Raw genomic sequence first — 16,456 nt, forward strand, 5'->3', positions numbered from 1 at the left:
TCATTTAGCAATAGTCAGTAATCAGAAATGTGCAGTCCACTTTACAGTCACTGGTTTCCAGACAGAGCCCATACTGTTTTATATTCAGGCCCTGAGCTCCTTATAGAGGATAATTCAGTAATCTGTGGATTAAAGAGGAAATAGTGGGCATACGGTACTCAGATCAAAGTTCACATTGTATTTCTGCAGGACCTGCAGTCAGTTTGCAAGACAGTGTATTTGAACAAACAGTGTGTGTAGTCTGTTGAACTTCAACCAACAGTAAGATTATAATATAACAATACGTGCTACTGGGAGAAACCTGCTGTAGTAAATTACAGTACCAATAAAATGTGTTCACCTCAGTTGGACTTTATTGTTTTACAACACTGAAACACAGCAGACATAATTAGGTTTTTCTTTAAATGTTGGTAACATGAGTAATTAAACATTCATACACATTTATTAAACATGAAAAGTTACACAAATTGTAGCATATCTCACATGAAGATCGAATGTGTAATCAATTATTCACATTTTCCAAAGTCAAATTAAAGCACTTTTCAAGCATTTTTAAGCTTTTCCAGCAACTTTCAGTTGGTAAATTACATATTTATATACACATATTGTATTTATCAAAAATACAATACACCCATATATGGGTGGTCTAAATATCCCTCAGAATGCAGTATGCAAATGGGAAGCCACCAAGAAGCTTGTGACACCCGCTTAATGTTATCAGGGAAATGTCCAGAAAGGCTTCTGGAAGCACACTAAAGTACAATACAACAATGTTAATGCTATAGAGAAGCCAAGTCAAGAGTACAGACCTGAATACAATCCATCATTTGTGGCAGGATTTGAAAGCTGCTGTTGAGCGCTGGCCCCCATCCAACATCACAGAGCGTGAGAGGTATTGAATGTTATAATAGGGGAAACTTGCAAAGCTGGTTAAGGCCAACGCAGAAAGCAAGGACTGTCAATGCTGTCAGAGTACATTGATTGGAGAGAGATTGAATACTTTGCTATCAATAATTTTGTTACATGCATGTAAGTGATTTAGATCCTTTTGTATAAAATGTATCACTTTGATATTGGACTCAGTTATGTTTGATTAAACAGGCTTTTATCACAGCAGACATTTTGACTTGTCATAGTATGCCAATCAATGGTAAAACTAATAACATTAACAATGATTCTGTTGTATTCAACAGTCGTAAGCTACGACTATGAGCCAGCGTGCATTATACCAGGAACCTGAAACCAAGGCAGGTAAATAAAATTCATTAATTTGTGCTGTTTTAAAATGCCTGTCATTAAAAACACCCATGCAGCAGTTAAAAAGCTCCTACTTCAGGAGCAAGTTGTTGCAGAGCAAGTTCAATCTTGCGGTCTAAAGGCGCACACAAAAAGCGGCACACCTCAGCGGTGTGTCACCTTATCTGACTTTACAAACACTGGTACCTGATGTTAATCTTATGAATAATAATCAAGTATACTCTAAAAAAATAAATAAAATAAAATAAAAAGCAGTTCTGATGAAACATAAAGTCGAATTCCTGATCAGATAACTGCAATTATCAATTTTCTGGGGATATCAGCAGCTGTTATAATGTAATTTCCTCTAAGCAACAATCATTAATGTTCCACCTACTAAAAGCACATGTAAGGGTTTATTCTTTCAGAGCATCGACCTTTGAACAGGTAGGTGATTACAACATGAAAGTATCAGGTTTCATTTTATTTGCTGGCGGCTGATGAACTTGAATTATAGAAGTCACATTCACAGAGAGAAAACTCTGTAGTTAGAAGGTACCTGCTTTGCCCAATATCAAAATCATGTGAATCCTCAGAAATCAGGCTGAGTAAAGGATAAAAAGAAAACACTGTCAGTAACTTAATTCAGAAAACTTGTATTTATTTACATAAAACTTTGGCAACATAAGATATTTACACCATGACTCAACCATTCAGGCTTCCCTTTTACTTAAGAGCAAGTTTATGACAAGAACAAACTAATAAATAAACAAATAGTTTTTACATAAAAAATTTCGGCTTCAGACTTGATTGTAAAATTGCTGATTAAGAAATGAAAAAAATGACATGACATAAAACATCATCATTTTCCAACATTTTAGTTTCAGAAAACATGGCAGACTTTGATAAAATCATTAGGAGGAACAACTTTGCAGAACTGCATAGGTTTTCAACTTAGTGCTAAAACCTACCTGTATTCTTTAGATGTCCTGATTAAAACTAAAGTCATTGGTTAGAACAGAAAATGTCAAAAGTGTCTGTGGAGGAGAAAAGGACATTCATTCATCTACAAAAGCCCTTCAAGTGGTGCTTGAAAGACATTTCAGATCAGACATCAAAAGCATTTTTGATAGAATAAGGCTAAGTAAGGCTTCACAGTAGAACACAGAATGGACAGTCTTTTTGCTGGTTTCGTGGTTCAGTGAAGCAGTCTCTTCCTGCTGTAGGTCTTCCCTGTGTTTTGGCGTCTGATCGGCTGGCTGAAGGGAGAGACCTCCACGGCGTCATCTCCTATGCTCCTCCCTGACGCAGCCTCATCTATAAAGTTTAGGAAAAGATGACGATTGTTAATTTACAGTACAAGGGTTCATTGTGTTTATCAGGTCATTTGTTCACTTTTGGCCAGAGCTCCAACTTTCTGGCTCACCTGGACAAGTGAGAATACACTACACGGCCAAGAGTCAGACATTACTCCATTATGTGACTAGGGCTGAAACTATTGATTATTGTCATTGTCGATTAATCTGTCCATGACTTTCTCGATAAGGGCCTGGCAATATGGTAAAATGGAAATTATTTTGAAAGATATTACATTTGCGATATGATTCACAATTATTTTTATATCACAACTTTCATTTTCATAAAAAAACTATTAGTCATAATGATGCGATATTGGTTAGGGTTTGACTATACAAACAAACATGTTTTCTTACATCTGGAGAACAAGATTTGTAGGCCAGGGCAGCTCTGCAGCACTGCAGTATTTTATTGTAACGCTATTTTGTCACACATTTTACCTTTAAAAAATGGCAGCTTCTGCAGTTTCAATATTCTATTTGGATATTCTGTTCTCAATTAATCATTTTGTCCATAAAATGTCAGAAAATAGCAGCTGCAATTTCCCACAGACCACGACAATGTTTTAATAACTTGTTTTTATTCCACCAAAGTTTCGTCAGTGGTGAAAGATATTCAGTTTAATATCAAATTCAACTATGTAAGAAAGCAAAAGAGTCACATTTGAGAAGCTGTAACCAGATCAAGTTTGCTCAAAAACAAACATCTTACCTTGTAAATTTGGCACTCTCTTACTAGCAGAACCAGTTTTGCCTTTGAACAACAACGGAGAGTGAGTGAGAGCCAAAATTCCACTTGCTGTCACCGGCTTCCTCACCTTTGAGCTGGGAGGAGTTGCCACTGTCAGAATGTAGAAAACAGCAGTGACAAAATTAGATTTTTATTCTGTAACATACAGTCCTTTCATAAAAAGTTTAACTTTGTATTTATCATTTAATATCTTTAAATAAAATTGCTTTTATGTCAGATTTTGTTTGATTGTAATTTGTGACAATTGAACAATTTTTTTTATTTATTATGAGTTATTTATGAAGTAAAACTACAAAATATGTACTGGTCATAGCTTTACATCTAAACATTATCTTGCTTTAATCTCATGTCATTGCACACCAAGTATATTTGTTCAGTTTTAAATTTGAAACTGAAACAAAACAACAACAAAACATTTTATTACAGAATGTGTCAACTAAAGCTTACATGAATTGACATCTCCATTTCCGGCAGCCCAGATAATTTCTTCCTCCGTTCTCTGAGGATCAGCCCCGTCAGCCTGCTGAGCCAGCTTCTCCATCCAGTACAAGTCTTCCAGTGAAGAAAGAGGAGATGCGTCTGCTCCAACTGGGGGTGACTGTTTGGAAGTCAACCCTATTACTGCAGCTTTGTTGTTTGAGGGCTCATCCGTATCCTCCACGTCCTGCAATCTGCTAACTCCAAGGTCAGCCTCCTCCAGCAGCTCCACCAGCAAAGCCTCCCCCCTCAGGCCTCGATCTTTGCCTCCAACCACTCCAACCTGAGCTCTCTTCCTGCGATGCCAGCTGTTGAGGTTGTCTGGAGTCACCTTCCCTACACTCTGAGGTGAAGGACTCATGGGAATGATCTCTGCAGTTGCCACTGGAGACATTGTTCCCACAGGATGGCGTGTAGGGGTGTAAGACTGGCAGATGTAAGTTTGGACACTTCCACCTTTTCCAGGTGTGCTCTTGGCCGGGGTGACATGCGTACAGAGAGATGGTGAGACACATCCGGGATCTCTGTGCTTAGAGAACAAAGCCAAGGGGCTTTCCAGCTGAGAAGGTTTCACACCAACTAACGGACTCTGAGCTCCTAAGGCCAAATCACCCGCATTCATGGAATCTGTGCGTTTGATCTTGAGCTTGGGAAGTCCTGATGTCTGCATTTCCAGTTCTACCTGGTAAGTCAGAGGATTCGGAGTACCCATGCCCTTTTGTTTGCGAGGTCTTGCTAGGCCTCTAGGGGTTGAAAATCGAGGGGATTCATTTCCGTAGCCCAAACGAGCAGCAGCCTCCCTCTGCTGCCGGTCAGGGGTCTGCCGGAAGCCATAGCTCCGGCCGGGAGGTGTACCTTGGGTAGGCACATGTGGTTTTGGAGAAACTGCGCCCAACAGAAAGTCTTCACCGGACTGTGAAGGCTTCCGTGAGAAGCTAATATTCATCTTGAGACCTCCACTGAACTGGGTCTTTATAACTGCCGCATCTACAATGTCCATACCATCGTCTGTGGATGTAGAGTAAAAATGTGATGAGTCAAACTGCTGTGAATCTGTATGGGAACTAGAGTCCGCTTCAGAGGTTTGGGAAGGTCCAGTCTGTAACTCTTCTGTTAGATCTGACTGCATGTTCTTTTCCACAAGGTCACAGTTCTCAACAGATTCTGTGTTTAGCATGGAGGAAACAGTCTCACTAGACTGAGATCTTAAGTTATGTCTGGTGGTTCTAGCACCTTGACCAGACCTTGTTCTTGTCAAGGACTTTGAAGGAGACTTTACTGAAGTTTCTGATCCCTCTAAAACAGCAGCAACCTCTGGTGTTAATACTGGCTTAAATGGGGATGTTGGGTTTGAACTTTTGGCTGGCGTTCGTCCAGAGCGTGTAATCATTTGGTGAGTAGGACTAGGGGTCCTGGTTTGAGTTGTAGTGTTGGGTGTAGGTGAGAGGTGGCGGTCAAGAGGTGGTGTGGATTGTTGAGGAGGCATTTCCAGTAGACCAACAGTGTCACTTTTTTCTGGTGTTTTCATCCTGTTGTGAAGTTTTTCCGAGGACATCTGATTTTTTTCCTTTGTCAAAATAACACTTTTTGCATTTTCAGAAACCCTTACCAGGCTTACTTGACAAATCCTTTCAGGAGTCTTAAAAATGTCTCTTTTAGTGTTTGTGCCTTTGACAGGACTGCAGAAGCTGCTTGGTGATTTCAACAGTCTGGGAGAAGTGCGAGATGCAATACGAGGCGACTCTGGAACCTTGAAAGTACTGCTGTTCTCTGCCACTTTACATTTTTGAGGTGATGGAGACCATGTGACGCTCTTCTTAGGAGTCCTGGAAACTGGGCTGTTGAGTAATCCATAAGAGAAGTGACCTTCGACCAAAGCCTTGACTGGAGTCCTGAGAATACCCTTCAGTGGGCTCCCCACAGGGCTTTGCTTAGTAGGCGTTTCTACCACAGCAGTCTTTCTGGCTTGAGATCTGAAAGGACTGCCTCTCAGACCTATACCAAGTTCATGAGAGCAGCCAGCGACAGGGCTCTCTGCAACAGAGAAAACATTAATCCTGGATGGGGGTGGGGTTTTTGGAGTCCCTGGGGTTCGGGGGGTCTTGGGAGTTTTGGGTGTCCTTATCCCATGGCTGGCCATCCCACGTCTGCCAGGTGATTTTGTTGGTGTTTTATTTGGACTCTAAAACAAACAAACAAACACACAGACAGAGATTGCATTAAACCAACAAGTCCTGATTTCTTTGGCCAGCAGAAACACGTTGTGAACACACTAGCTGTGTCCCAATTCAGGGGCTGCATCCTTTGAAGGAAGCATTTGAAGGCCAATTACGTCACAACGCCGCACGAAGGCTGTCCCAATTCGAAGGCTCCTTCAAATGCACCCCACAAATGCAGCCTTCTTTTCCCTCTTTTTGGAGGACGCACCGCTACTATCCTTCGCAGCCTCCCATATCCCAAGATTCTTTGCGCGTTGCTGCTCAGTCCCGAAAACGAAGAAAGAAAGAAAGAAAATGGCGACATCAAGTGGCGCAGATCTGACATTTAAATGTAGGAATTGGGTTTATACTCGGTTTTTACTCATTTGAACATCCAACGCCAGATATGTTAAACTGACCTTAAAACCTCCAACTTTTTTTCAGTCAAACTCTCTACTTGTATTTTCACTTTCGTGGGCCTGAAATCGTGACGTAAGGGAAAGGGAGGGAACATCTGGTGACGCAACCAGGAAATACTCTGAAGGCTAGACCGTCCCATTTAACAAAGGTTGATGCGGCTTTCGGAGGCCGCAAAGGCCGCGTCCTTCGAAGGATGCAGCCCCTGAATTGGGACACAGCTACTGAAATAGCAACACCTTCTGAGTTGATAAGGTGAGCTGAATCTAAATTAAGCTACGTAAATGGATGGATGAATGCATGGATACTGTAATTAAATGGATGTCTTTACATATTTATTGTACAGGCAGTGCTTTACATGGAAATATATTTCTAAAGGCACAACTAAAAAAAAACCTGACATGAAAATGAAAAGATGCTTTAGTCATTTTGCACTTTTACAAAATTGAAGAGTATAATAATTTTATTTCATTGTGTCCAGTAATTGTTTTAAATCTCCTTATTCATCGTCAAATTGCATGTAATGTGTTTGGTGGACCACAATATTGAAAAGAGAACTTACCTCAAAAACACTAGAGTCTGTGAACAGCCGTGACCTGGTGGACCTGGTTGCATGAGACTGGTCAGAAGGTCGACCGGGGGAAGAAGCAGCCCCAAAAAGAAGACGCATGGGGGACCGAACTGCTTTCACATTAACCCCACTGATTTTGCTATCACTGAGAGTAAGCTGGGATGCGGTGAGCGCCCTGTCCAGGTTTCGGGAGCGAGGTTGAGAACTTGAGTAGAAAGTGTTTGAGTGCCTTCTAGCAAAGTTCTTTATTCTTGGGCTCCTTCTCAGGTCTGAAACAAAACCAAAGCACAAAAAACAAGTTATTGGTGTTGCTTGAATTACGTAATGTTGCCCTTTATTGTCAAAATGTTTAAGAGAAAACTCCAAAACATTTCGTTAAACACAAGAGAAATACAGATAAAAACAATAAAAACTGTGGTGTCAGTAAAATACCTTCTACAGGCTTTACTGGCGACTCTTCCACTATGCACTCCTCAGTTGGTACAGATCTCCTGGGGGGAAAAAAGGTTAGAAAACACGTAGGTAAACATCTTAAGTTCCCAATAATTAGAAAATGACGATAGAGATGGGGATCGAGAACGGATTGAAATTTGTCGGATCTGTCGCGATCAGTTCCTTTTATTGATGCTGGCATGTTTTTGGACAGTTGTGCATTGCAAAAACAAACCTCAAACATCTGTTTTAAACACTGTAAATCTGCAGCTCGTTGATGTCATAAAGGAAATGATTGCTGCACTGAGTGACCATGGGTGATTAATGAATTTTAATACATTTGTATTTTTTTCATACTCTGTTTCACTGCTGTTTTCAGAAAGACTCGAGGGATAATAAAAACACCCACACTGAAAATTGATCAGGAATCAATAAGGAAATCAAATGATAAAATCTTATCAATTCCCTTCTCTAATTGTGGTTGATTTTTGGGATACGTAACGTATGTAATGTAATGTAAATATAATTACTGTGGAATTAAAAAAAAGCCTCAGTAAGTCTCAATAGGGTTAACTGTTGTTACACATACCTTCCCATTTTCTGACGGTATAGGAGACGACTGGACACTTGCTTGTGATGCGGTGTTTCACACACTTTCTTTGTTAGAAGTTTGTGCCTCTCTGAAAAAGAAAATTCCACTTAATTGAAATGGATGTACAGTGGGACAAACTTCCATCACTCACTCATATCTGAACAACAGGGATGGCTTAATACTGATAGTTAAAAATTCAGTCACTCTTTTACAGCAATTTTTCTTTCAATTAATTTGAAATAACTAATCCCTTTACCTTCAGATTCATGAGATCGCTTGCGTTTCAATCCTTCCACAGCGGACACAGACTGGCTCCTTGGCAGCTTGGTTCTCTTTGATGGGGAAACGATCTCTTGGTTGAACAAGTTTCTTCTCACCTTAGTCACCTCTGTTGACAATCAGAACATGGTCTGTATTAAGGACTCTCATTTCATAACATGGTGATGCCTACTGCTAAATGTGTCATACATTCAAAACCAATTTCAAGGTGTCAAAATGGTATTGAATGTAGCAATATCCCACTGTCAACTTGAAAGGAGGATGTTAAGAGCTGTAGAGTTGCCTCCACCTCCTCAAAAGGTCCATCAGAAGTGGCACACTTAGCTCCATTTTGCCACATTATGAATGACTAAAACACATTGAGCAAACTAATGTACAGCAATGGATTGAATTGCCCTATACAAGCAGTCTATGTTACCTGAGGATGTTTTTTGACAGAATTTAACCCAAATTAATTCAAGCCGTCTATAGTCACTGTTCTTAATTTGGAGCAAACTTCAAACCTTTTACAGTCACATTTCAAACCTACTGGTATGTTCAGTTGATTTAAAGCATACCTTGTGTTTCTTGTTTCTGAGTTTGTGGTTCTGCAACAGGTTTCTCCACAGCAACACAGACCTTGGATTTGGACTAATGAAAACACAATAAATTAGGTAAAGTAATCTGGATTAGACAGCTAATAAAAACATGAAACGTATGTCAAAATGTCATCTTCACACAGGACAACAAAGTAAGCGTCAGAAGCAAAAAGCAAGTTTGATCGAAGTTTCATAATAATCCAATCGGGATATCAGCAGTATATCACCAGCAGCATTCATTATCTAATGTCATCTTACAGCTCTTGTAGTCTTTTTGGGCATCTCTATTTGGCGAATAGTCTGTGATGATTCAGTCATACTGCGATGGCGAGTCAGCATCCCACTCCTAAAAGTAAAAAACAAACTTCAAATTCTTGACACAATACATATCAATTAACATAACTCAAAGAGCAACATCATCATCTTCATTTAAATATTTAATCTTCTTGATTTTCCATAACTAATTGGTGTCTTTAACATACAGCCATCCCTTACCTCCTCTTGCTGGCTGAGCGATTTCGCAGGTCCTGCAGGCGATCTCTGCCATCTGAAACCAAGCTGTGTATGGATAGAGGAGGTGAGGAGGCGGATGGAGAAACACTGTCCTTGGCAACTGACTCGTCACTGAAGAAGTCAGCAGGTAGAACAGCCGTCAAAGCCTCAGGGAGCTGGGTACCCAAACTGTTGTAGATGTCTGCAAGCACTTGAGGGATGGCGGTCATCAACCTTCCATGACACAAAAAGACTATTGTTAGATTCTACCAACCATAGATGTGGAATATTTGGCTTAGTTAAGATTTGTGTTACCTGATACAATTCGACATGGATGCTGCGATACACTACGCAAGTATTCAAACTTGCCATTTCTCATCACTTTTGTTTTGAAAAACTAAAGATACATCACAATCAAGAATCAAAAGCTTGTTGGCAAAATAATTAAAAGAGAACAGGAAACTACAAATCCTGAATTTGTAACAAAAAAAGTGGCAACTCTGTGGATTTACTATTGCCAAATGTCATCTATACATATAAAACACTATCAACAATACTCAGCCTTTTTAATATTTATATTGTATTTGCATTCTTCTCAGATATTACAATAAAGTTCCATTCCAGCAACTGCAAAAACTTACCCAGGGAGAACCTCATCTTGAAGGAACCTTGCAAGGCAAACTGGGTCTTTTGTTAAGGAGATTATCCTGAGCATTTCAGCCACCTAAGGAACAGGAGAAGTGAGAAGTACTTTGTTGATATTTGCTTTCAGTTTGCTGGTCAAAATGCTTTAATAGTGTTGATAGAAATAAATCAAATGTTTATGGTATTTTTCATCAATATTAGTTGCAAAAGAATGGCAGTGCTAACTTTTCATAACAATGAAACCCCGTAGCCCCAGTTACTCTGCCCTTTGCAATAACATGAAAAAAAAATAAAAGACTGAGTGCATGGAGGCCTCAATAGCCAGCTTCTTACCTCCTCTGCCATCTGATCAACATCCAGTGAGTCAGACTGCACCGAGGAGAAAAGTCTGCACAACTCCAGTCTCAGCAAAGCCTGAAGTTGGCACCTAGAAAAGACAAACTGTGTTAGTGACACCTAAATAAAATTGACTTGGCTTTGGAATAGAAGGGCTTTCTCAACCTTTTTTTATTGTGCAGGATGGGCACAAATGTTTATCAGTAATGACCTGCCACAGACAGACGTACACAAACACTTAATATTTTAAGCCTGAGAGAGAGACAGTATAATCAATTGACTCTAAAAACAAGACAACACACAAAAGGTAGAAAGCACTCACTCTCTGACTTTGCTATCAACATCAGCAGTCGTGCTGTACAGCTGTCTGATTGATTTGCTGTTCTTGAGGAGGTGATGCTGGACAAACAGGGAGATCTTTACCTGTGGATTAAATGTTAAGTATGCAAATTAATCACAGACGAACTTCATCTATCACTTCCTCCACTATCAAATTATGATAACCAGTCTGAGGAAAAGATAAAAGTTGGTCAGGTAAGAATCTTGAAATACATAAAAAGCTACCACTTGTCTCACCTCCAGGTCTGATTCTGTCACAAGGAAGGTTTTCACAGCAGACAGGAGGTGCTGGACACCAGTGACGAGAGACGAGTCTCTCTCTACCACGGTCTTGTCATAAGTGGACTTCAGATGGGACAGCAGTTCTGCCTCACTGGTGAAATCTGAGCAAGGTGAGATGGTTATTACTTAATTTGTTACTGAATCAAAAGGGAGAGTTTGACTTTCACTTTCTTGCAGGAAAAGACTGCTGAGTGTTATAAAGTTTTAAGCAGCACACTCACTGATGGTGTTCAATCCTTCAGATTTGTTCCTGTCACTTGACTGTCTCTTTCCCCGTCTCTCTGGCCCCTTGCCCTCGACTCCTATCTGCTCAGCCTCGGCCTGATTCTTTTGGGCTTTGACATTCAGCCGCGCTACGTTCAGCATCTGCAGAGAGCGGCTCATTGTCTTCATCTTCTGCTTCACTGGTGTGCGCTGGGCGCCACCTGTAGATCAAAGATGGGAAACAATAAAGCAATATTTAGTGCTGCTTACAAATTTTTCTTCCATTTTAAAATATGAACTATACTTATGTCTCAAAGTATAATTAGGGATTCCAAATATAGCGATACACTTCACAACCTTCATAGAAACTCTGGAATATTAATTTTAAAAAAAATAAGAACATCTCACGTTTCTTGCCCCTCTTGTCATTTGCACCCCTGGATGTTTGATACAGTTCAGCCAGACCACTGATCAGCTCCTGCTGTAGGACAGACGACTCCTCCTCTTCTTTTTGCTCTGGGACTGCATGCAGCAGCCTGTCCAACAAAGAAAGTGAAATATCAGGACCATATGTTATATTTTTAGCCGAGACAGATTTTTTTAGGCTGCATTTGATTATTCTTGTATTTAAATCTTTATATAATATTTGCCTCAAAAGCATTATATACAAATCAAGCAGAAATTTTGAAATCATAATCAACCTTACCTCATTGACTCCATTAAGTGGGAACTCACTCCTGACTTGTCTGACTGGGGGAACCAACTTTCTAATATGCCTTTGGTCAGCGAGCAATGGCTGACTTCCTGCTGAGCCCACTCAGGAACTTGATGATTCTTTGGCTGGTCTGAGGAATTAACCATATCAGCAATAAACAGCAAGCAATTAAATACAATATGCACCTAACTGCAACCATCTAACACATTAAAGGTTTTGCAAATTCCATGAAGCATACACATAGATAAGGAACATAAATATTAAAAACATGCATTCTAACAATAACCTACCATTACAAATGTAAACTGAAACTTAAATCATTATACCAGTCTGTTAAAATACATTAAATGTAACCTGTGGGTCCACGTCTTCGAACAGCTATAAGTCAACCGACAACCTTTTGTTAACTTACTCTTTTGTTTTTGGTGACATAATTGTGTGTGGCTTTGATGGAATTACTGATAAACCCAGGCAGATTCTTTTGATGTTTTGAACCCTGAATATTACTATTCTTTCCTCACCATCGACACCGTCACCATCCTCCTCCATGATGTTGTACACTACTCCCACAACACTGCTCACAACATCTGGCAGTTCAGCTGAGGTCTCTGCTGTAGCAGGTGCGATGATTTCGGTGGTCAGGAACTGGTTATGCTGAGTGATTCCCGACTGGAGAACTGTGAGCAGAGCTGTAGTGTGTGACAATGGGGAGAGGACAGCTGAGCATACCAGGCCCCTGTCATTCACCTCAGAAAGCTGCGGGAACAAACAAGACAGGAAAAAGCAGAAGTTATTCAATTACTGCCCACAGAAGAGAGATATTTTACAACAGGATCTGTCCTGACTCATTAAAGTGCGATTTTATTCAGTTGGACACTGCAAAAGAGCCTTAACTGTGACAGCTGCACTGTATAATTGAAACACAATTTATCTCACCATTTGCAGAGAATGAGTAGACAGTTGCATGAGAAGATGCTGAAAGGCAGCAGCTCCCTGGTCACTGTTGCTGGAGCACTGAAGCACCCAAGACTCTGTGGGGGTCTGTGTCAGGGAGGAGGCATCCCAGCCCTGCAGCACTCCTTTAAGACACACTTTCACTGACTCTGGGAGAAGCCTCTGTCTGCAAGACACTGGCTCAACCATGATGCCACAGCTCTGCATCACATCACCTGGTTGGGTGAAGAATAACACACGTAAATAAAGGCAGTAAATATTCAAATCTAGGATTAATGTGCTTAATTTCCTTTCCCTGTCATTTATTTAGTTCAAATAATTTCCACTGTTGCATTCTGTTTTTTCTTCAATGAGGATGGACAGTATGATGTCTCATGATTATTTAATACCTGTATTTAAACTAAAGATTGCATGAATAATTCTAACAGCTTCAATATTTCAGGCATGTCTGAGTTGTAACAGACGATGTTAAGAGTTCACTTTAATGTTACCAACCTTGCTCCCACTGCAGAACACCACCTTTCACAGGAAAAGCCAGGCGGTAAAGCCTTTCAGAAGATAGCAGATATCCAATGCTAGACCTGAATGCAAAGGCCTCTTGAGTGCAGCAAAGATTCAGCAGTGCAACCACAGGGATCACTCTGCCATCCACCTGAGCAAGAACCTCAGACAGCTTGTCAAAGCCGAGATGGTCCTCACACCTCATGACCTGAAATAAGACAAAAGATCAAAGTTGCTTTTGTAAGCGAAAAGGGATTTTTCAGCCACTCTAGCAGGTAGATATCTGTAACTAATGACTGGATGTGTATAGCCATTTCTTAAATTGCACAGTTTGGTTAAAAAGGAAATGATATGAGTTAAATGCCTTGAAGTGTGCAGGTTTGAAATCCCGAAAGTTGCTGGTCCTGTTTTTGCAACATGAGTAACACACAATTACTTTTTAGATTCTAGTTATAGTGGGGTCCTAGATGAGTAACAAATAAAGGGAAATGCCAAAACAAAGTGTCTCGTTAAGGTGTTGGGCCATCAGCAGCTGCCATAAGAAAATCAAAAAGTATACAGAACACAGCTAGAGTAATGAACACATTTCTTTCAAAACAAATACCCCCTCATCTGGTGTTTTGATGATGATGGTGGAATGAGCTTCCAAGCACATCATTCCAAAATCTCACATAGGTGCTCAACTAGGGTGACATCCTATTCACATTACTGATGATTTTGTTCTCAAACATCACACACCACGAGGAAATTCTACAACATACAATAGGAACGTCTAATATTTGTATCTCAATGATTTATTATCAACTTACTGATTTATAAATATTGTGATTTTTGATGTTGTCCAAATTGTCCAGCTCTTGTTGGCGCCTCATGATAATATTCTAACGCTACAGTGCTCTATGCTATACTCACCTGGGCATGGGATCTACTGTCAACCCAGTGCAGCACAACCTGTCGCTGGACCAGCAAATCGTGAAGGCCCCTGGATATCATTTGGTCAGTCACATCCGTAGACAGGTCATGGTTTCCCAAAGAAAGATAGTCCACAAGTTGTGTCCTGGATCGTGGACACTCTGAGACAATAAACACCACATTCCTCTCTTTGTTTAAAATATCATCGTCCTGTGAAACACTTGCAGCTCGGCTCGACTTCCTGGGCCTCAACGACAGTTTAGTTGGAGAAGTGATGTCTGGCCTGTCCCACTGGAAGTCCAGCAGGGTCTCTTTTAGTGCGTTTTGAACTGACGCAGATTGACTGCATTGCAGCGTCTGACGAGAGGGGTACGGTTTACCCTTCACGTCAAACTTGGCTTCAAACTCCAGTTCAAAATCCTCAAAAGTTTTGTGGCGTAGCTCCTTGAAGTCCGATCCCCTTGATATTAGCCTGGCATTGCGGCCAGTCTTGGAGTGAAAGAATTTATAACCCCAGCGCACCTTGTCGAATCCATATTTGCAGCTGAAATGCAGCAGAATTTGTAATATTCCTCGTTTCACGAAATGATTCTTGACATCCAGTTGATCGCCTGACTCGTGATCTCCATAATCCACGTCAATAACAAAAACCAAGTTGTGTAAAGCCATACCGTCAACTTCAGTGTCCCTAAAAGACAGCGAATGGCTCCAGATCCCTTAACTCAACGATAAGCCATGGAAAGAGGTCAGCGTTATTAAGAAGTATTCATGTCCGCTGTCATTAGTTTAACAAACTTGGTCCAACTGGTCGCCCATTGTGTTTGGGCACAAGGACGCCATTTACAGCTGCCAACATTAGGACACTTCTACGCTATTTAGCTAACTTAGCAAGGTATGGTAGCTAACGTAGCTGTACCAACGTACTCACAAATTAGTGTAGGGAAGTTTGACATGAATTTAGCTCTCGCCGTTGTTTGACATAACTTAGCGCACCCGCGGTATAAAGCAAACACGCGTAGTTAGCCTTAAAGCTAGTTAAAGTTGCCATATAACGTTATTCGATTATCTGACGCTAAACTCCTCCATGATCGCCATTTTGTCGTAGCTGTCTGTCCTTAACCGTTCGCGCTTTTGGAAGGAGAGCCCACCCCTTCAATGTGATTGGTTACATGCTTAACAACAACAACCTAATTGGTCCAAAATAAGGCTTAAGCTAGCAGGTGATTCGCCAAAGGTCTCATCTTAACTTTTTATTGGTCAAGTGCACCATCCATCAAATGTGGACTGAATGTAACAACACAGGAACAGGCAGGCAGCTAAATGACTGACAGGCACCACCTGCATTTAACTTTTAAAAACTAGTTAGTCGTTATTAAGATATAATATATATCAATATGTAAGAGGGAATTTGAAGATAAAAGCAATACGTCGACCCGATAGTGTCAGAGTTATCAATAGTGTCACTATGTTAAAGTTAACTGCTCTGTAAAACTAATGTTAGCTAGTGTAGATTGTGTAAAGAGACATCAGCAGAACACTGCCTCCCTACTTTCGTTACAGCTTTTGCAGAAGTTGATTTCCACTTTTTAATACTCAAAGTAAATATTTGCCCCATCCATAACATGTCAATTGAAAAATAACAAATAAAAAGTTGAACAGAAAGTTGAATTGAAATTAGACCACAGACTACCAGATATGGTAAAATCAACATGTCAGGGCAATGTCCTTATGAATGGCATCAGGGGATTTGACAATCAACTAAAGAAGTACTTTGTTTTAGCTGCCAGCTCTGCATGTTTAAAGGATAACGACAAAATAAAAAATGGGCAGGACGACAGGTTTTTTTTTATCGTGTTGGTCCACAGACGACTATCTACTTGCTCTGGTGTGCCAAGTAAAGCAGTAAGAATTATAGCTTGGCATCCTCAACAATTCTGTCTCTCACTGCCTAAAATGGAGAAACTCACATTCAGAGCAATATTTGGCTTTGATCTGGAAGTCTGTGGCTTCTCACTGTTTTTTTTTTCAACTTTCCCTCAAATTCCCCCAAGTTTTTAAGCAAAACAGGATCAATTGAGTGTGACGACAGACCAGCAAAATGCACGTGATCATGTTCTCAGCGTCCTGCAGTTGGATTTTGATGTTGGTATCTATCAATTCTATGCGTACAGATGTGTAAATACAATTTTG

General features: G+C 40.4%; 1 protein-coding gene across 1 annotated transcript; it reads right to left on the bottom strand.

The window, feature by feature from the left end:
• Positions 1-1,880: 1,880 nt before the first annotated feature.
• Positions 1,881-16,456, bottom strand: ticrr (TopBP1-interacting, checkpoint, and replication regulator). The gene is made up of 21 exons (XM_073472253.1): positions 14,267-16,456; positions 13,349-13,562; positions 12,836-13,068; positions 12,421-12,655; positions 11,891-12,029; positions 11,593-11,720; positions 11,202-11,405; positions 10,936-11,081; positions 10,682-10,782; positions 10,357-10,450; positions 10,020-10,102; positions 9,382-9,612; positions 9,145-9,232; positions 8,866-8,938; positions 8,286-8,417; positions 8,027-8,117; positions 7,438-7,496; positions 6,997-7,274; positions 3,790-6,001; positions 3,304-3,432; positions 1,881-2,553 (listed from the first exon to the last, which is right to left on the bottom strand). Exons 1-21 carry the CDS (start codon positions 14,933-14,935, stop codon positions 2,435-2,437), a joined length of 5,658 nt encoding a protein of 1,885 aa, XP_073328354.1. The 5' UTR covers positions 14,936-16,456; the 3' UTR covers positions 1,881-2,434.

Source organism: Pagrus major, chromosome 8 (genome assembly GCF_040436345.1).
Source record: "Pagrus major chromosome 8, Pma_NU_1.0".
NCBI lineage: Eukaryota > Metazoa > Chordata > Actinopteri > Spariformes > Sparidae > Pagrus > Pagrus major.